The 22,934-nt window shown below is 43.1% G+C and overlaps 1 protein-coding gene across 1 annotated transcript in view; it reads right to left on the reverse strand.

The window, feature by feature from the left end:
* The window catches only part of SCARA5 (scavenger receptor class A member 5), a 437,144-nt gene that overhangs the window by 163,289 nt on the left and 250,921 nt on the right, over positions 1-22,934 (reverse strand). The window contains exon 6 of the mRNA XM_077489221.1: positions 14,191-14,289. Coding sequence (XP_077345347.1) covers positions 14,191-14,289 — 99 coding nt within the window. The remainder of the gene's footprint in view (positions 1-14,190; positions 14,290-22,934) is intronic.

Here is a 22,934-nt window from a genome sequence, read left to right on the forward strand (position 1 = left end):
ATCCTCCATGCTCTGTATAATGGGAAAAAGGGGCACACAATGGGTAAAAAACTGACTTTAGACCCCTTTCACACTGGGACGTTTTTAAGGCGCTTTAGCACCCATGGGTAGCTTTCACATGATTGCATCAACAGGGGCCCAATGAGCTGCGGGCAGGACATTCCCTGCCCCACAGGTACATTTAATAAAGTGGTGGACTGGAGATGCGTGTGACATCATTGATCTGATATGGTCACATGGCCATGAGATGGGCTGAGGGCTCTTGGAAGGAGTATTGAGAAATGGTGTGATGTTTCCAGCAAGCCATGTGCAGCACCCTGCCAGCCCTGCCACTAGCCTTGATCTGCCTCCATGCATAGAGAAGCACAGAGTCCCATTGAGGACATCACTGCAGCTTAAATAAGGTATGTAATAGAAATGGAAAGGTTTTATTTTGAAATCTAAATGAATGAGGGGGGTAAAGGAGGGACCAGGAAAGACAAAATATAAGCCGATTAAACAGCTTTTTGGCTGAATTTTGACTTTTATAATTTGTTAACGAGCGGTCCTACAAAGTTTAATTACATCGCTTTGCTCTCTTTGGCCGGCTGTCCTCAGAGCTCTGTCCTGAGATTACCCGATTGTGTTACTTTTAGGTGCCATAATTCAATCTTCTCTACACATATAACGAAAAATATTTTCCTTGAAAAACGCGAAAGGCAAGACGATCCTCGCCATTTATTATACGCACAGACGGCTCGAAGCGTAAATACAGCCAGTTTATTTTTATCCCTCTATAATCCCTGCATTGTACATGGATAGTTTTTGGCAGGAGAGTAAGTGACTCTTTGTTCCGAGGTGCAAGGTGAGTGGCGAGAGCCAAAGGCGGGGAGGATCAGAGGCTCTCCGTGTTTATTTTTGCTCTCAGGTATCACCCTCCATACTGGGCTTTTCCCCCCCTCGCCTGCCCCTTGGCATTGCCCGCGAAGCACATTGTTTCACATTAATTCACTTTGCAGAAGTCCAGAAAACACGGTTTTCAAATCACCTCCGATAATTGCAGATTCGGGAAGGCCTGGACTAATGGGAATCTGTTACCAGGAAAGGAACCAAAGATAAGAGAGGAACCTGCTGTTATAGCATGGCAAAATGTTACAATAACAGGCTGGATGTAACTGAATTTTATAATAGCACAAAGTCTCCTTTGTTCTGCTGTGGGGCTTACAACCATTGAATATTTAAAGTGGACCTTTCAGTAACATTAACGTAGCCATTCGTCTAGTGAACCTGCATGTGCGAGTTGGGCAAAAGGGAATATTCTTTAGGCTATTTTCTCTTTGGAACGAATGCTCTTTTATTAAGAGCAGTAGTAAAATCCTGAATTTTGACTACTAGATGGGGCGGAGCAGCATAGAAAACCTTTTGTAACGACACTAGAGAACCAGTGCTTATATTTACAGTATCTCACAAAAGTGAGTACACCCCTCACATTTTTGTAAATATTTTATTCTATCTTTTCATGTGACAACACTGAAGAAATGACACTTTGCTACAATGTAAAGTAGTGAGTGTACAGCTTGTATAACAGTGTCAATTTGCTGTCCCCTCAAAATAACTCAACACAGCCATTAATGTCTAAACCGCTGGCAACAAAAGGGAGTACACTCCTAATGCCGCGTACACACAATCAGAATTTTGGTCGGAAAAAGCTCTGATGGTTTTTCCGATGGAATTCTGATGGGATTTCGCTCAAGCTGTCTTAAATACACACGGTCACACCAAATTCCGACCATCAAGAACACGGTGACGTACAACACGTATGACAGGACTATAAAAAGGAAGTTAAATAACCAGTAGCTAATAGCTGGCATTTTTGCGCATTGGAATTGCATACACACGAACGCATTTTTGGATAGGAATTTTTTCTGACCGAAAAATTGAGAACAATCTTTTGCTGGCTGACTTTCGACCCACTCGTTCTGTATGAATTAGAAGGGACAGAGGTCCAGACCCTAGTGGTGGGGGTGCTCAGGGATTTTGTGTTGCTGTTCTGCTGGGTCGTTTCCAGATGGTTCAGTCTGGATTCCTAATGATATGCTGAAGTCAGAGTTCCCACTGCCTAGGAGGATTGCTAGGGCTTGCAGTCCCTCCTGAAGACACCAATTATGGACTCAAGCAAAGATGGACTCTTTCCTGAAAAGGTTTGCTGGAGCAGGCACAAACCTAAGTTTGGGACTAGGGATGTTAGGGAAATGACTGCACTTTATTCTGGACTGTTGTTACTCAATGGATATAATGCATGTAACCGGCACACATGGGGGGAGGGGGGGGGGGATTTACTAAAACTGGAGCACTCAGAATCTGGTGCAGCTGTGCATGGTGGTAGCCAATCAGCTTCTAACTTCAACTTGTTCAGTTAGGCTTTGACAATAAAACTTGGATGCTGATTGGTTTCTATGCACAGCTGCACCAGATTTTACACTCTCTGGTCTTGGTAAATCAACCTCAATGTCTACAGCTTAGGTCACTAAACACATTGGGGTATGAAGATAACGGTACAAGAGTTAATACAGTGTGAAGATACAAGTGGTTACCAAGGCTAACAAAGGTTTCTCTAGCAGCCAGTCATGAGTGTGTACATGTGGCAGGTGAAATAGTCTCTTGCAGCAAGGTAGATGTTGTTGGCACTCCTTCTGCAGTGACCCATCTCCCATAGCAACGGGAACAGATCTGCACCGCCAAGATCCTAATCCTGTACACAGGTACGGAAGAATAGTTAAGTAGTGTAAAGTGCACACAAGGAGTCTACACAGGTGCATGGTGGAACCCCATGCCATTACTGGGAGTAAGGTAGTGGTGATACGCTGGACATGTGGAGAGGGCAAGGGCTCTGCATATCCCTCCTAAATGCACAAGTAACCATGATGATGTGACATTGTGAGAGTTTATTAGAGATCAGGCGGTTTTTCCAGTAAAGCTACCCCATGTGTAAAGCAGTGACACTGCGCCTAGCGTAGCCCAGAAAAACAAACTGCGGGGTAGGCCTCTCATGTGACCCAACAAGGAGGGAAACGTGGAGGACATGACGGCCAACCACACTCCACCAACCTCTACATGGTTCAACAGGAAAGTGGAGGAAAAACATCAAACTGGAGGCTGTTAGCACCATGTCTCTCTCTCTTCTTTGATCTTAATTCCTGACCTGGGACTCAGGCTTTCCTGAGCATAGGACTTTTCAGTTAATTCAAACCCTCTTTATGGTCAACTAAGAACAGGGGTAGGCAACCTCAGCATTCCAAGTGTGATAAAACTACTAATTTAATGAGACACTGCATGACTCTGACAGCCATAGGCATGACTACTAGAAGCAGAGACATGGTGGGATATGTAGCTTCATCACAGCTAGAGTGCCAAGGTGGCCTACCTTTGACTTAGAACAACTAGAACCAAGTGGAAGAATAATCATGGATAGTTTACTAACTCAACTGCACTGAATATTAAGATGGTCCGTCATGGCCAAATCCTCTAGTGGACCTGAAGCCCTTCAGTTCAATATTGTGTTCAGCAGATCTTAAATCATAATGGTTTTAGTATAAAATGTGTTATCTGTGGCAACACAAAAAGGTCACAAAACGTCTTCAACCTCCAGAAGCTTGGCACCATGAGGAAAACTGTAGCTGCAAGTCCTGCATGAAGAATCAGACCTTTCCTCTGCTGGACCCAGACCAAACCAACGAACAACACGGTAATGTCACCATGAATGGATGTTCAGAGCACAAATAAAGCTTAACAGGCATGAAGACCACACTTGCGTCACAGTAATAATAACATAGGACTTCTTTTGGCTGAAAAACTCAAGCACGCTTCCAGCCACAATGACCTAAAATTCCTGGATACCCAAGAATCTTAGTTTGGCACACTGCGTTCAGGTCCTTCTTGCTCTTTTCTGTAAACACAGTTATTTTAAGAAAATATGCATCATATAATGTTCTTAAGAAGGAAATTATTAGGAGCACTGAAGTGCAAAACAAATTAGGTCATTTGTAAAGAAGATGGCCAATCTTAAAAAGCCAATAACTTTGGATATTAGTTGGAGGCCAGCACACAGGCAGGTGCATGCTGATCTCCCTACACAGGTGGCGCTATTGCACTGACCTTGCAGGGAGAGCGGAGGACAGGAAGAAGACCCATTTCTCTTGGGCCTCTATATGTGTGATTTTGTGTGCTGCTGTACAGTTGGACGCTGCCACCCAGAGGACCCCTGCAGCCTTCTTTGGTGAGGGCAGAGCTTACAGAAAGCCCTGGCTCACTGCAGTTGGCATACATTCTGTGTGTGGTAAGGTTAGAAACAGGAGCCTGCTGGTCAAATAAAGTGAATCTAGCACAGAGACCAGTTCCAGAGGAGGAAGGACAATATAGGGATTGGCAAAGACTACTTTATAAACCTCTCCACTGTTCAGCCTGCCTTTTGCCTGTGTCAATGGCCTGTTTTTCGCTCTCCTGCTGTGAGTTCTATCTCCTCTGTGAAGGCACTCAATTGTTGTGTCTGGAACCCTTAACAAAATAGTCTGTATTCTCGACCACTGTGTGTCCTGAGCCTTTCCTTTGGGTGCCAACGGCATAGGGTCCTCACCAGCCCTCAAGCCCTACAAGCAGGTGCACTTAGTTCTGGAAGGACCTAGTGGTGAGAGTTCTGCACCTGAGCTCTTATCTTAACCTGCCAGTCTCAGCCATGATCAAATTGTCTCACATTACCAGTTGGAATGTTCATCTGGCAGAGAGATCTTACACTTCTATAGGAGCCCTCTCCTTTCAAGCTTTCACACTAATAGACAATATCTCCAGTATGGAGAATTTCGACTCACATATGTTGACATGTGCAATATATCGTGGCTCAAAAAATGAAGACCCAACTGAGCCACCATAGGCCGTAGCTGGTGGTGGAGAGCGCCGGCAGATCTTAGGTCAGTAGTGGGAGATTTATATGGGGTGAAGAAGGCCGGGGAGAGAATTCAACCCCAATTTGTCCTTCAACCCCTTCTGAAAAAACCTAACCACTTTTTATGCTTCATTCTCACCCTGTCCTGCATTGGCAGCCTTTGTAGGCTACTGTATTTTATGTGTGAGGGGATATTATACATTTACTGTATATGAAGAGACAACCAATTTCAGGTCCCCGAGATACAGCCTTGGTCTGACTAATGGACTTTCCCTGCACTTCAAGGGTCCCCCACAGACTGATTGGGGCTCAATGGTTGACCATGTTCTCTGGATTGCCTCCATGACGTGGGGCTGTACAGCAGAAGCGGGATACTCTGTGCAACGAGTAGACTAATACATTGATCTCATTGTTTCCTCAGCTGAGTCATATATATTGTATTGTATTTTTATGGTTGTTTCCAGCAAATGTCCTTTGGGCAATTGTTTAAAAACATGGAATTTCGAAATAAAAATTTTGTATAAATTTTAATGACTTGCTCTTTTCAATATCAGAGTTATATTCAAATTCCCACGCATCCCTTGTTCTGCTGTAGATGCCACTCTATACATCATTTAGAGACACTCCTCAGTGTAAAATGCAGAGGAATTTTTTTATTTTTTATTTGTCCAGTCACTATCTTAGCATAATTGAGTGGTGGTGTCTATGTGTGCCACAAAAATCTCAGGTCATTACAATTCCATAAGAAGCCCCTACTCTGGTGAATCCCAGTCTTTGCTTTCTTACAAAGCTACACCTGCCATTGGAATCTTTATCTTCAGACACTTCCGAGTGGGTTGGATGCCTGGGTCTCCCCGGGGCATGCTATGGCTCCACTCACTGGGCATGGACCTTCAGAAGGCGCAGTTGAGGTTGGGGGAACCAATGGGAACACGCAGGGAGCCAACAGACACAGAAACCCAACAGACCCAGAGGTGCTGAAAACTGAAGATTCTAGTGGCGGGTGTAGCTCTTCAACAGAGGAATAGATCTAATAGAGTCAGTATTGCAAAATATTGTTATGGTACTTTAACGGGTTACCTTTCTTAATTTTTTTTATTTTTTTTTAGTGCCACTGTCACTTTGAATATGGAGTGGTTGTCAAAGGATGCTCAAGTGGCCCTCCTGCTCAAGTCCCTAGTGAAATATACAGTATGTGCCCACTATGTTATCTTCATCTGCCTTGAGCAAGCTTGGGTTTTGCAGGTCTTTAAGACCTTGATTACACATGCCGCAACTTGTACAGCAGACCTCAGAAAGAGAAAAGAAGAAAGGAGCCAATCAAATGTACTGCAATGCAATGAGCATGCTTAAAATAAGGAAAAGCTAAGTGGCAGAGAGAGATATAGTAAGCTCATCAGTGCGTCAATTCTCATTTCACTGCCCAATCACAGGGTGGAGACCTGTAAGTGAAAGTGAAACTGCAACAGAGAAAGATCACATCCCCTTCCTTGAACAGGCAGAATAACTGTGCTGGATAACAGAACTGAGTAACTCTCAGGTCTGGATGGAACCAATACATATCCTTTGGCTGCTCCCCTACATGTAATTCATCCATGCACTTAGCTGTGTGTCTGGAATCTAGCTTTATGGAGTAATGATGGTTGGTAACCTCAGGGTACACTTGTTCTCAGTCTTTTTTTTTATAAACTTCCACGTGGGTGTTCCTGTGGAGTGGGAGTTACTCTAGTAGGGACAGGCTGATACTGGCCTATGGCACTTTTCTTATATTTGTGAACATATGCAAATTAGACATCTGTTGTTGTTTTTTTTTTTTAAACATTAAAACAAATTTTTTGTTTGTTTTTTTAAGAAGGGTAGTAGCTGGAGGGAGGCTGTAAATTCTCAGCTGTATGTTAATTATATCAATCCTGGAATTGACTTCATGATACTCTCATGGCTATGGAGGTGAATGCCCTCAGCCGAAAAGATTAAGTAAATTCTGGTGGCAGGGGTGGAATTTGAGGGCCCCACAGAACCAAGCGTTGTTTTAGCTGGCCAAACCATTCTTGAATGCCTGGGGGGAGTGAGAACGAGTGTGTCTGGTAGTTCTGAGGTACATTCTTAATGCAAGGGGAGATTTATCAAATTGTTTCGGCCCCCTGACATCACCAAGGGGCTACACATAATATTCAGTGTAAGTAATTCAACAGAGAATGTTTACATACTTCAGGAGATAATCAGACATGATACAGGAGATGGTCAGAGGCTCTAGATGTGGTACTTGAGATGGCCAGAGACTGCAGACATGGTAGAGGAGATGGTCAGAGGCTCTAGATGTGGTACTTGAGATGGCCAGAGGCTCTAGATGTGGTACATGAGATGGTCAGAGGCTCTAGATGTGGTACAGGAGATGGTCAGAGGCCCTAGATGTGGTACAGGAGGTGGTCAGAGGCTCTAGATGTGGTACAAGAGATGGCCAGAGACTGCAGACATGGTACAGGAGATGGTCAGAAGCTCTAAATGTGGTACAAGAGATGGTCAGAGGGTCTAGATGTGGTACAGGAAATGGTCAGAGATTGCAGACATAGTAGAGGAGATGGTCAGAGGCTCTAGATATGGTACAAGAGATGGTAAGGGGCTCTAGATGTGGTACAGGAGATGGTCAGAGACTCTAGATGTGGTACAGGAGATGGCCAGAGACTGCAGACATGGTACAGGAGATGGTAAGAAGCTCTAGATGTGGTACAGGAGATGGTCAGAGGCTGTAGATGTGGTACGGGAGATGGTCAGAGGTTCTAGATGCAGTACAGGAGATGGTCAGAGGCTCTAGATGTGGTACAGGAGATGGTGAGAGGCTCTAGATGTGGTACAGGAGGTGGTCAGAGGCTCTAGATGTGGTACAAGAGATGATAAGGGGCTCTAGATGTGGTACAGGAGATGGTCAGAGGCTCTAGATGTGGTACAGGAGATGGTCAGAGACTCCAGATGCAGTACAGGAGATGGCCAGAGACTGCCAACATGGTACAGGAGATGGTCAGAGACTCAAGACATGATACAGGAGATGGCCAGAGACTCTAGACATGATACAGGAGATAGTCAGGTACTCTAGACATGATCCAGGAGATGGTCAGAGACTCTAGGCATACTACAATAGATAATCGAGAGACTCTAGACATGATATCGGAGAAGGCCGAAGGCTTTAGATGTAATATAGGAGATAGTCAAAGACTGCAGATCTGATACAGGAAATGGTCAGACTATAGCCGTGAAACCAGAGATAGTCAGACCAGGTTTACAGGGGAGGACTCTTCGGGAGAAGGCCATGCAAGACTTGGCTTCTCAATAAAAGCCTGGACCGGTTGGAAGACCCCAAGTGAATCCAATCTCGTGTGGTATCGCCGGACCGGCTGTGAGATACTGGTACCATACAAGGGTTCTACAAGTTATCTACAAATTCTTCAGTTTTTACCAAAGTGCCCTGCACCAAGTCTGTGGCAGAGACTTGTATCTGATTTAAACACCTTGTTGGCTGCTAGGCCTGGTGAGAGAAGGACTATCCAATAAGAGTGAGGATCCAGTTGTGAATGGCTGTTCTCTGGATTACCTAATATGAGAGGTGTGTTTCTTTCATACTGGTTTAACACTAGGAGTACCTGGACTTTTTCCTTACCTAAACCCTCTAATCCCATGTTGAGAGACTGTGCTCGTTAACTATCTTTTTGCAAATAAAAATACCTTTGAGTGGATCTGGCGTCAGTCTCAGCAGTTCTTGGGCCATCTACCTCGGTAAACCCCTAGACGTTATTTAGTTATTTCGGATAATTCGTAACTTCGGATAAATTCGTAGAGTTAACTAACAGCCAAATTTGAAAGAACATTCCAATACCTCTAATTAGTTAGTTAGTTAGTTATTCTTTTGACTTTTTGGATTTTCTTTCATATTTTCGAATTTACAAATTTACAAATTTTCAAATTTATGAATTGCTATCATAACGAATGACCCAAAAAAAGAAAAAACTAAATAAAAACGAAAACAAACCAAATTTTTCGGCGGTGCACATGTCTAGTGAAGGGCACTGTTAATGCTGCAACATAGTCTTTTTCCAGCATGGTTGTGCTCCCGTGCATAATGCCAATTCTATAAAAACATGGGTTGATGACTAGTTCGGTGTGGAGGAACATGACTGCCTTGAATGGAGCCCTGACCTTAACCCTACAGAACAGCTTTGGACCTCAACCCTAGTGTAAACTAGAAATGTGCAGAATGAAAAAAAATAGTTTTGATTCGTTATTTACATGAATTAATTTAGTTTAATTCGTTTTCAGAATTTGTTTTGTTTATTTCGTATTCCAATATAATCAATTTGAATTTTAGAATTCAGATAGAAACGTTTTTGAATCAATTTGGAATAGTTTTCGAATTTCAAATAGTTTTCGAATACGAATAGTTTTCGAATTTTGAAAGAGAATAAAATAGAATAGAAAATAAAGGAATAGAATAGAAAAAAAATAGAATAGAAAATAATATAACAGAAAATAAAATAATAGAGTATAATAGAGTAAAACAGAACAAATAAGGATATAAAATAAAAGAGCAAACTATAATAGAATAGACATTAATACAATAAAAAAAGAATATTTAAAAAAAGAATAATCAAATAGAAAAGATTATAACCATCTTCTGAAATTCGAATAAAATAGAAAAGAATATAACAGAAAATAAAATAATAGAGTAAAATAGAACAAAATAGGATAGAAAATGAAAGAATAGAATAGAAATGGATAGAATAAAAAAATATAATTAAATAAATTATAGCCATGTTCTGAAATTCTAATAGAAAAGAATAGAATAGAAAATATAACAGAAAATAAAATAGAATATAATAGAGTAAAGCAGAACAAAATAGAATATAAAATATAAGAATAAGAATGAATAGAATAGAATAAAAAAAGAATATAATTAAATAGAAAGATTATAACGATCTTCTGAAATTCGAATGGAAATTCAAATAGAATATATATATATATATATATATATATATATATATATATATATATATATATAAAAATATAGAAATAATATAATAATTTTCCAAAATTCAAATAGAATCAATTTGAATAGAATAGAAAATAACACAATAGTATAGAAAAAAATAGAATAGAATATAGCCATCTTCCTATACTATTCAAATTTCGAATTGATTCTAATTCAAATCCAAAAACTATTTGAATTAGAAAAGTATTCGAAATAGATTTGAAAACTATTCAAATTTGAATTTCGTCCGAAATTTTTAAATTATTTTTTATTTCGGATTTGTTTAAATTCTATACTATAGTAATTCGGAAATTCAAATAAAAAATTTGTCCGAATTTCAATTAGGAACGAAACGAACTGCACAGGTCTAGTGAAAACCTTTTGACCTCAACCGTAGTGAAAACCTTTGGTCCTCAACCCCAATGAACACTGTTGAACTGAATTGGAATGCCAATTGTGAGCCAGGTCTTCTCATCCAACATCAGTACCTGACCTCACAAATGAGTATAAATTCCCACAGACACATTCCAGGATCTTGTGGAAGCCTTCCCAAAAGAATTGGAGGACAGTATAACCGCAAATGGATGGACCACCCTCATTTGGAATAGGTTGTCCTCCAAGCTCATATATGGTCAGGAGTCCACAAGTGTTTTGTCTTATCATATATTGGATCTGCCTTTGGTTCTTGGTAAGACATCTGGCTATCTATGGCCACTCTAAATATTCTTTGTCATAATTAGGCCACATCTGTAACCCCCAAAAATGAAAATACTAATGCATTGCCTCTATATTGTAGTTTTCCTTCGCTCTACTATGGGTTATTCCCCCGAAAACTTTCCTTGCAGGTTTACAAGCTCTGAAGCTGCCTCGGTGTATGTAAGTCAGTCTCTTTGGCTTGGCACCTCTTTAATTGTGGAGGACTTGGCAGGCCAGCTGGAAAGTGCTTACTAATAATATAAAAGCATTAATATAAGCTGCAATAACACAGGAACTGCTTACAGCCACAATGCGAATCCCATTAATCTCTGAGAACCTGCCGCAGTCACAGGACTCCTTGTTACGGAAAGACAGAGCTTACTCTAGCTCCGCTCGTAGTTAAAGGACATCTCCGCTTTCACCCTTATTGTCCTGGGCATCCTCCTGGGAAGTGTTGGGTTGATATTATCATTAAATTGTAGGATCCTCCTACCTTTCTCAATGAATATGTGACACCAGCCTCGGGCTTGCTAGAAATGTATATATATATATATATATATATATATATATATATATATATATATATATATATATATATATATATATATACGCACATGAACTTAGATGGCATCCCAGTCTTGGTCCGTAGGGTTCAATATTGACTTGGTCCACCCTTTGCAGCTATAACGGCTTCAACTCTTCTGGGAAGGCTGACCACAAGGTTTAGGAGTGTGTCTATGGGACTGTTTGACCATTCTTCCAGAAGCGCATCTGTGAGGTCAGGCACTGATTGTTGGACAAGAAGGCCTGGCTCACAGTCTCCGCTCTAATTCATCGCAAAGGTGTTGTCCAACACCAGTGCCTGACCTCACAAATGTGCTTCTGGAAGAATGGTCAAACATTCCCAGAGACCAGGGATATGCAATTAGCGGACCTCCAGCTGTTGCAAAACGACAAGTCCCATCATGCCTCTACCTCTAGAGTCTTGCTATGCCTCATGGGACTTGTCGTTCTGCAACAGCTGGAGGTCCGCTAATTGCATTTCCTTTCCCTACCATAGACACACTCCTAAACCTTGTGGACGGCCTTCCCAGAAGAGTTGAAGCTGTTATAGCTGTCTCCATCTCTATCTCTATATACTACATACTAAAATAAACCACAAAAAAGCCAAGTTGAAAGACTTGATTAACCACTTCTGTGTCTATTTATAAATAAAATTGCTGGTTGAAAATGACATGCATTTGGTCACTTTGGTGGCAAATTCTGCCCATATTTTGCTTTATATGGCTTAATACAGATAATAGTCGGCTCCATCTAGTGACCATAATGCGGTATTTTTCTTATTGCAGTATTTCAGCAAAAATATTGCATTATGGCCACAAGATGGAGCAAATGAGCATAGGCAATCACTGTATTAAGCAAAATGCAGTCAGAATTTGTCACGGCTGGGCAAATGTCTTCTGACATCAACCATGGCTGCCAGTGTCTGCGTTTGAAAGATACTCAATGTCGTTTAACCCCTTCCTGTGAGCTCAGGCTGTCAAGGATACATACCCCCGGGTTATTACATTGGCCTGGGCTTGCACAGTATTGCCGTACTGAACAGCGCTCACCAAGAAATGGACGGACCTGGGTGGTCACCGGACCAGCAAGATGACACCCCAGTATGTACTGTATGTATGTATGTAAGGATTTTAAAGCGGCACTAACTCTATAGATTTAACAGTTTTAAAAAAAACAGCTTCATCCCCGATAGGTGCCAGGAATATAACTGTCACATTGGTTCTCAACCAAACTGTCATAACTGATCACATGAGCAGCATTATGGCAGTTGCAAATCAAAGAGAGGCTAAGACCCCTTTCATACCACACCGCCCATAGCGTCGGCAGTAAAAGGCCGCTATTTTTAGTGGCGTTTTACCACCGGATTTGCGGCGCATTTCGGCCGCTAGCGGGGCACTTTTACCCCGCTAGCGGCCGAGAAAGGGTTAAAACCGCCGGCAATACGCCGCAATAGCGCCGTTTTGCCGGCGGTATTACAGTGCTTCCCCATTGATTTCAATAGGGAGCAGCGGTGGAGGAGCCTTTTCCTGACGCCCTGACGTCCTGCCATTGCATAGCTGCAGTGTGAAAGCCCTCGGGGCTTTCACACTACAAACAATGGTGCAGCAGTTTTAGGGTGGATTGCAGGTGCTATTTCTAACGCTATAGAACCTGCAAAACGCCCTGGTGTGAAAGGGGTCTTAGACGGGAGCTTTTTTGGCTGAAAATGATAAGAGGGTTTGGTTCCACTTTAACCACTTGCTTACCGGGCACCTAAACCCCCCTTCCTGCCCAGAACATTTTTCAGCTTTTAGTGCTGTCACCCTTTGAACGACAATTGCGCGGTCATACAACACTGTACCCAAATGACATTTTTATAATTTTTTTTTCCACCAATAGATCTTTCTTTTGGTGGTATTTGATCACCTGGGTTTTTTATTTTTTGTTAAATAAATTAATTAAAAATACAAAAAAAAAAAAAATGTTATATTTTGTTAATAAATTTTGCAAACAGGTAATTTTTCTCCTTGATTGATGTACGCAGATGAGGCTGCACTGATGGGCACCGATAGGCTGCATTGATGGGCACTGATGGGCACTAATAGGCAGCACTGGAGGGCACTGATGGGCGTCACTGATAGCTGGCAGTGATGGGCACTGATGAGTGGCAGTGATGGGCACTGGCACTGATAGGTGACACTGATAGGCAGCACTGCTAGGTGGCACTGATTGGCACCACTGTTGGGCATTGATAGGTGGCACTCATGAGCACTGATAGGTGGCACTGAATGCTGGCATTATTATGTGCTGGTGGGCATTGATTCGTGGCACTGTGGGCACTGGCAGGTGGCACTGGCAGGCGGTACTGGTGGGCACAGATGAGACAGCTGTGCCTCTTTCTCTTCGAGACCGATGTCCCTTCAACAGAAGCCGGTGAATCGGCTTTTTTTTCTCCTCGCACTGTCCGCATGAGAAGGAAAAAAAAACCTATTACGATCTTCTGTTTACATGACGTGATCAGCTGTCACTGGCTGACAGCTGATCACATGGTAAGGGTGCCGGGATCGACCCCTTACTCCAATTTGTGATCACCTGAGTCTCACTGACTTGGTGATGACAGCGCGGGGCGCGCCTGGAGCGTGCGAAGGGGAGGACGTCTATTGACAACCTCTTGGCAAAGTAGATCCACGCTGTAGCCCTCATTCGGCTATAGCGCGGACCTAAAGGGGTTAACAAAAATATAAATAGGTGCAGGGTGGAGGTTCAGGCATCATGATGGGAGGACTGGGGATGGGGGATCAGCCTTATGTCAATGTCCATGGTGCTGCGGCAGTAATTTTTCTCTTTCTATGGACTTATTGATGCTGCAACAGTAATACCTGGGGGTTGCCAGCTGCAGTTAGGAGATGACTTTTATATTTATAGCACAACATCCGTATTTAATAAATACTACATTTCCTCTCCTTCAAAACAATGAAATGTTGAGTAAAGAGAAAAGAAAATAGATCAGGGTTACCTTTAGGTCCTCGAAATCCCATGGGCCCTGGGGGTCCTATGTCACCCTGGTCACCTTTTTGTCCAGGAAGCCCCGGGTTACCTCTTTCACCTGGAAGACCTGGAAGAGAGAAGAACTTGTCAAGTACAAAACATCGTACCATGTGTGATATGAAAAATATCTGATTGGGGGGGAAAAAATGGAGATACGGAGATGAAGAATCCAAATTTTTTTTTTTTTTTAAATGATGAAGAGAATATCGAAGAAAACATAATTGACTGAAAGCTGACATCCAGCCTCACCTTCAGTCCTGCAATGTTGTAAAGGCCCCTCTCCTATACTGAAATGGCTTACTTTGATTTCACCATACACTGTGAGCGTCTCACAATATGCATTAAAAGCTACAGCAAGTCAGATAGAGCCTAGCTGTATGACATTCGGCATCATCTAGCACTTTCCTCCTCCGGCTGACTGTCCCTAGTACACCCCTTTCATTCATTGTATTTCTAGTGTCGGGGATACCAACTGCATGCATGCAACAGCAGGGCTGGCCAGATCTGAGGAGCACAGATCACAGGGTAAAACTGGAGATACAAGGAAACGGGGACCCAGGACTGGGATCAGGTACAAGGCAGCAGGGTAAGGATGCAGGACAAGAGTAGGAGCTGGATAACGAGATAACAGATTCTAGCTATAAGGGCAAAACACAGAAGAACTAAATACCCTACCAGCTGCCAGCATCAGTGTAGACTGATCACTGGGATCTGCTGGCTGCTGGGAGACACCCGCTGGTGGACACCGGAACTAAAACCTTATGTCCTGGGAACCACAATGCCACCAGCAGGTGATACAGGTCTTGGCCTGGAGTTGGCTGAGGACCACCCAAGCCTCCAGACTGACACCCACCCATCAAGACAATACAATTGCATAACTCCTCCTGAGTGCCAGTCGACTGAACTGAAGACTCTTGAGAGGAGTACTGAGGCACTGTGCTATGATGTTTTCAGAAGCTATGTACAGTACCCTACTGGCCCTTCCCACCAGCCATGATCTGCCTCCGTTGCATAGAGAAGCACAAAGGACTAGTGATAAGTCTAAAATATGGTATGCAATGAAAATGGACAAAATGGACAAATGTCATTAACATGTTAAGTCACAATAAATAAGCCAACCTTGCTATTTTAGTGCAAGGCCCGCTTTAATGTAATTCATATATGCCTGGTTTTAAAGGAATGATAACCCCACTGTGCATTATAAAGTGTCGGGACACCTGATATGCACACATATGTTCTTGGTCATTGATGTGCTAAATAATGAATGAAAAATGAAAGTGACAGTCCAAATCCATCACCTTCCAACCCAAAACAGCTATGGCCGCCCCCCACGTCTCCCTTTAAGTACCTCTGACGGTCTCAATTTAAGGCAGAACGCAAGTAGCGGAGGTGTTTCCAATTACTGCAACGTATTAAATGGCCAGACAGCTAAGTTTACCGAACTGCCGAAAAACCTTCTCCTCTTATTTCCGCCTGTAGCTGGGGGCTGTTTTAGAAACACGCCTGCCATGGCACCGGCTGTGGACATATTTACAAGGTGTTAAATAAATAATTTTGGGAATACAGTAAATGTTTTAAAATTAGAGGAGTGGATAGGATTTGTGTATTGGCAGAGCCGGGATGGAGAATTAGGCTTTGGCTTCAGGCTGACTCAGAGTGGGAGGGAGCCCGGAGTTTGTGGAAAGACGATCGTATCGCTTGGTGGTCTTGGTCTGGTTCCAGCAGACAGGTGTTTCCAGAGGAATGCAGTAACGGGATCATTCAGCAAAGCAATGCAATGAACAATTCTGATTATCAAAGCTTGGATAGTGAAGGCCAATCAGAAATTTCTCTGTACGTAACGCAGATCTATCTTCAAATTTTACCCAAATTCAAAAGTCCTCAAAAGATAACAGAAGCTGTTGCTCTCATGAGCTCTGCTGTCGAGAAGGTGGAGCCAATGTGATACTTCCAGCAGCAGAGGTCATGTGACAAAATGCCTAGGCTTTGGGTCATGAGAATAAACCAAGAACAGCAGTTTCTGCAATTAAGTGATTTCAGAATTTCTGTTGCTTTTTTGAGATTTTGAGGACGCATGGTGAGCTAGGGGTCTGGGGGTTGTATCTGAAAAACAATTCCTCTTTGAAGGTAATGTATAGCTTTTTTGGGGTTGTTTTTTTTCATTGTCTTATCTTTCTAGATATATAATACTTATCAACATTATGGTCTCGTATCTCAGGAACATTAGCCCTACCCACAGGCGCATTTTGTACCCCCCAATTTCCAGGTGAGGGTGCCCAAATCACGGCCACTTTGTGGGTTGGTCTTGTCCAGAAAGTGCATATTTAGAGACTGCTCACTCACGAGTCTCAGTGCCTTTTTGAGTTACTGCACATGTGCATTAATTCAGATAACATTGAGTGAGACTGTAATCCCGGGACATGGCCTGGGACATTAGGTCAATGGTACAGAGGGCCACTTTGTGGGTTGGTCTTGTCCAGAAAGTGCATATTTAGAGACTGATCACTCACAAGTCTCAGTGCCTTTTTGAGTTACTGCACATGTGCATTCATTCAGATAACATTGAGTGAGACTAAAATCCTGGGACATGCCCTGGGACATTAGGTCAATGGGACAGAGGGCCAAGATGCAGGATTGTCCAAGCAAATCCGGGACAGGTGGGATGTATGATACATGTGCATAAGGGATCATGTTAAAGTATATGCACCCATGGGGGCATTTAGTCCCCCCCCCAATTTCCAGGTGAGGGTGCCCAAATCATGGTCACTTTGTGGTTGGTCTTGTCCAGAAAGTGCATATTTAGAGACTGCTCACTCACAAGTCTCAGTGCCTTTTTTGAGTTACTGCACATGTGCATTAATTCAGATAACATTGAGTGAGACTGTAATCCCGGGACATGGCCTGGGACATTAGGTCAATGGGACAGAGGGCCAAGATGCAGGATTGTCCAATCAAATCCGGGACAGATGGGATCTATGATACATGTGGATAAGGGATCATCCCTAAGTATATGCACCCATTTGAGCATTTAGTCCCCCCAATTTCCAGGTGTGCGTGCTCAAATCAGGACCACTTTATGGGTTGGTCATGCCCAGACCCTGCCTATTTAGAGACTGTACATGTGCATTGATTCAGATAACATTGAGTGAGACTGTAATCCCGGGACATGGCCTGGGACATTAGGTCAATGGGACAGAGGGCCACTTTGTGGGTTGGTCTTGTCCAGAAAGTGCATATTTAGAGACTGCTCATTCACAAGTCTCAGTGCCTTTTTGAGTTACTGCACATGTGCATTCATTCAGATAACATTGAGTGAGACTGTAATCCTGGGACATGGCCTGGGACATTAGGTCAATGAGACAGAGGGCCAAGATGCAGGATTGTCCAAGCAAATCTGGGATAGATGGGATGTATGATACATGTGCATAAGGGATCATCTTAAAGTATATGCACCCATGGGGGCATTTAGTCCCCCCAATTTCCAGGTGAGCGTGCTCAAATCAGGACCACTTTATGGGTTGGTCATTCCCAGATCCTGCCTATTTAGAGACTGCACATGTGCATTAATTCAGATAACATTGAGTGAGACTGTAATCCCAGGACATGGCCTGGGACATTAGGTCAATGGGACAGAGGGGCAATTTGTGGGTTGGTCTTGTCCAGAAAGTGCATATTTAGAGACTGCTCACTCACAAGTCTCAGTACCTTTTTGCGTTACTGTACATGTGCATTAATTCAGATAACATTGAGTGAGACTGTAATCCCTGGAAATGGCCCAGGACACTATGTCAATGGGACAGAAGGCCAAGATGTGGGATTGTGCATGCAGATCCAGGACAGATGGGATCTATGATACATGTGCATAAGGGATCATGTTAAAGTATATGCACCCATGGGGGCATTTAGTCCCCCCAATTTCCGGGTGAGCATGCCCAAATCAGGACCACTTTATGGGTTGGTCATGCCCGGATCCTGCCTATTGAGAGACTGTCCACTCATAGTCTGAATGTCTTTTTAAGTTACTGCAAATGTGCATTAGCTCAATTAAGGTTGAGTGAGGCTGTGATCCGAGGGCATAGCCCATGACAATATGTCAATGTGTTAGAGGGCCAAGAAGCGAGATTGGCAAGGCAAATGTGGGACAATTGGGATCTATGATCTGAGTGGAACCTGTTCTGTATGGTCTTGGCCACCATGCTGCAGCTCGGTTTCAGGGTCTATGTAGTCTTCTTATAGCCTAGACCATATTTATGTAGAGCGATAACACCAAATTTAACATACCTGCTCCCCGTTCACACCTGAGACCTTGTAACACTAACGAGACGTTAACGAGTCACATGATACCGGGAGGGAAAATGGCTAATTGGGCCCAATTTGGACATTTTCACTTAGGGGTGAAATCACTTTTGTTGCCAGCGGTTTAGACATTAATGGCTGTGTGTTGAGTTATTTTGAGGGGACAGCAAATTTACACTATTATACAAGCTGTACACTCACTACTTTTCATTGTAGAAAAGTGTACCATATTTATCGGAGTATAACACGCACTTTTTTCCCCTTAAAATGAGGGGAAAATCATGGGTGCGTGTTATGCGCTGATCCCCGCCGATCTCCCACTGATTGTGATGAAAGGATCGAGCGGAGCCAAGATACACAAAGCCAAAATACACTCGGCTTTACTCGGCTCCTCTTGCAGTCCCGCCCACCTCCACTGATTGCGAGAGGAGCGAGCGCCGCTGACATACAGAAAGCGAGTGTACTTCGGGTAGTGTCGGCTCCTCTTGCAGTCCTGCCTCTGACTGTGAGCAGAGCCGAGTCTAGCCGAAGTACACTCGGCTCTCTGTGTGTCAGCGGCGCTCGCTCCTCTCACAATCAGTGGAGGTGGGTGGGACTGCGAGAGGAGCCGAGTAAAGCCGAGTATACTTCGGCTTTGTGTATCTCAGCTCTGCTCGCTCCTCTCCTCTCAGTCAGCGGGGGATCAGCGCCAAATTTAAATCAGGGCAATCCTGAAAAGAGACTGGGCAAGGCTGCAAAGTAACTGGGCAAGGCTGCAAAGAGACTGGGCAAGGCTGCAAAGGCATGGGCATGGCTGCAGATGGACACTGGGCAAGGGTGAACTGATGTACAAGGCTGCAGATGGACACTGATAAGGCTGCATTGATGGGCATTTAAATGTAAGTTTTTTCCTTAAACTTCCCTCCTAAAAGTTTTTTTCCTTAAAATTACCTCCTAAACTTGGGGTGCGTGTTATACGCCGATAAATATGGTAATTTCTTCAGTGTTGTCACATGGAAAGATAGAATAAAATATTTTCAAAAATGTGAGGGGTGTACTCAATTTTGTGAGATATTGTATCTAAAACTAACATTTTCCGGTGTTTTGGTGACAACTGTCAATCTCTCCTGTATAGCAAGTGAAGGGTAATCTCCCCAGTGACCAAAAAAAAAACTACCCAGGGCTCTGACCAATTTCTATTTCCCTACAAATCTCATGAGATGACATTGCAAAAGCGTCTCCTTGTAAGATTTGGATTGGATACTTCAGGCTTGCTTGGACACCACAGGCAAAAAAGGCACCTATACGATGTACCCCCTACTCATTTACATAGGAGAGAGGTATCTAGGCCCCTCCTGCCCACTGACCCCACAACCACTGGACCAGGGTTGTGGGGTAGAGATCCTCATCCTCATTAATATGGGGATAATGTGCTTTGCCAGGGAAGGAATCTCACCTGGCAAGTTACCCTTCCATGTTGAGGGCATGTGGCCTGGTATGGTTTAGGAGGGGGACATGCTCAGATTAAGGGTCTCACATTTGGTAGAGGTATCTGGCGCCCCCACCCACTGATCCCTACAACCACTGGGCCAGGGTTGCAGAGAAGAGGCCCTTGTCCTCATTAGCATGAGGATAAGATGCTTTGCCAGGGAAGGGGTTCCCCCCTGGAAAGGGCAACATACCCTACCATGTTTACGTCATGTGGCCTGGTGTGATTCAGGAGGGGAGCGTGCTCAGATTAAGGGTCTGGCGTGGATTCTGCGTTAAAATCCAAGCAAGACCAGGACAAGTATTTTTGAGCAAAAGATCAGTTGAAACAATCAAAATGATGATAAACTATTTATTTACAATAGCACTATAGGATCCTGTGTAGGCACTAGGGATGAGCTTCGAGTTGCCTGTTCGCCTGTTCACCAAACAGCGAACGATTTGGGGTGTTTGCCACAAATTCGAAAAGCCGCGGAACACCCTGTAAAAGTCTATGGGAGAAATCTAAAGTGCTAATTTTAAAGGCTTATATGCAAGTTATTGTCATAAAAAGTGTTTGGGGACCTGGGTCCTGCCCCAGGGGACATGTATCAATGCAAAAAAAAGTTTTAAAAACGGCAGTTTTTTCGGGAGCAGTGATTTTAATAATGCTTAAAGTGAAACAATAAAAGTGTAATATTCCTTTACATTTTGTACCTGGGGGGTGTGTATAGTATGCCTGTAAAGGGGCGCATGTTTCCCGTGCTTAGAACTGTCCCTGCACAAAGTGTCATTTCTGCAGGAAAAAAAGTCATTTAAAATCACTCGCGGCTATAATGAATTGTCGGCTCCCCGTAATACAGTGAACAGTCATTGAAAGTCATTGATAAATAAAAAAAAAAAAAAAAAAAGTGTGGGGTTCCCCCAAATTCAATTACCAGGCCCTTCAGGTCAATTTCCAACCCTTCAATTGGGGATGATTGGTAGTATGAATGTTCTTACACTTTTTGATATATGTATGCTCTTGTCAATGTTTTTTAACTGAATCAAATTAAAATGTATATGGATTTTTAACATTTTGTGAAGTATTTGTGTCCAGTGGAGGGGTATTAAAAATCCTACTCTATATTCATTTTCTATGTATCACATTACTGGGATGATACCCTTCACTTGCACTGTGATTCTGGGAGTCCCACTCTCACACACGCCACATATTTAAATTCATTTCTCACAGTAAATTACAGAAAAATTGTCCTTTCGGCCTCCTTCAGGACGCAGTTTTAGACTTGAGAACCAGGGAGTACGGCACAAACCTAATGACACCACTGGCATTTGCACAAACACAGGTGCCAACTACTTTTGCATTTTTCTCACGCTTGTTATGTCCTTTTTATATTTTAACTGCTTTTTAATGCACCTATTAACTTGTGTATGCCTTCTGCGACCTCACGCAAACAACTAAACTTATTTTGGTGCCTTTCTTTTGAGTTATGACTTTGGTGATGTTCAGAACTCTTGGGTTATTCTGCGTATTAATGGCTTGTTGTGCTGAAAACATCAAGGAGTTACAAGCTGCAGCAATATTAAATGGCACATCAATCATTACAAATGTGGGTTCATTAGCCTGTGCAAGGGGCCATTCTGCATAAGAAATTTGTAAAAACATATCAATCACTCCCATATTAGGCTAAGAATGTTGACAAAGTTTGAAAACTCCCTTCCTGAGTACTTAGATTGGGCCCCATTTTGAAAGGAGTCTTAGCCCTTGTACACACGGTCGGACATTCCGACAACAAAATCTGTCTGATTTTTTCCAACGGATTTTGTTCGAAGCTGGTGTTGCATACACACGGCAGGACAAATTTTTGTGGTAAAATCCGATCGTTAAGAACGTGTTCGTTACAATGGGACTACGTTGCGGCTAGTAGCCAATAGCTTTGGTCTTGTAATTTGATCTGAGCATGCGTGGCCCTTTGTCCGATCGGAATTCTCTACAAACGATCAGACAAAGTCTGATCGGACCATGTTGTCAGAAAATTTTATATCCAGCTCTCAAACTTTGTTGGTCGGACATTCCGACAGAAAAAGTCCGGTGGAGCCCACACACGGTCGGATCATCCGACAACACGGTCCGATCGGATATTTTCCGTCGGAATTTCCTACCGTGTGTACAAGGGCTTAGAAGAAATGTGCCACTAGCAAACTAAACTTTGGAATAGGCAATACCTATGTTGTTGGGGGCGCTGTTATACGTCTTTTATCCTCTGAGGAAGTTCGGCCTGTTGTACCTAAACATGGCTGACTTCAGGGATGGCTTGCTGTATGCTGCATCTGGAATGGCAATGTCCCTGTTGGGTAGACTGAATGGATAAAGTGTAAGTCCGGGCGATTTTGTTTTGATTTGGATAGGGTGGTGAAGGAATAAAACTTTGGTTAGGTTTTTATTGCTGGCTCAGTCGCCACTGGAAAGATTTCACTCACTTCTTTTCCCAGTGATCACCATCATAGGCGTGAAGAAGTTGGACAGAGCATGATCATCCCAGCTTTGGCCATAGGTTGCATGATAAATTAGTGAGAGCAAGTTTTAGTGCGTGCTATATAGTTATTATTTTATTATTTATTTTAGGTACTTATATAGCGCCGTCAATTTTACGCAGAGCTTTGCATATACGTTGTACATTTACATCAGTCCCTACCCTCAAGGAGCTTACACTAACTCACATTCATACATACATTAGGGACAATTTTGACAGGATCCAATTAACCTACCAGCATGTCTTTGGAGTGTGGGAGGAAACCGGAGTATAGTTCACCAAAGGTTTGCTTAAAACCAATCTGGAGGCAAGTTTGGAACATGAAGTTCCTCCATCCTTCCACTGCAAAGAAAATTCCACAAAAGCGCCTACATCCAGGTAACTTTAGTCTTAATTGGATGGATTGACTGAGTGGGTAAACGCCTATCAGTCTCTC

Source organism: Lithobates pipiens, unplaced genomic scaffold (assembly GCF_037356315.1).
Source record: "Lithobates pipiens isolate NorthernLeopardFrog02 unplaced genomic scaffold, aLitPip1_a1.2 Scaffold_18, whole genome shotgun sequence".
Taxonomy (NCBI): Eukaryota; Metazoa; Chordata; class Amphibia; order Anura; family Ranidae; genus Lithobates; species Lithobates pipiens.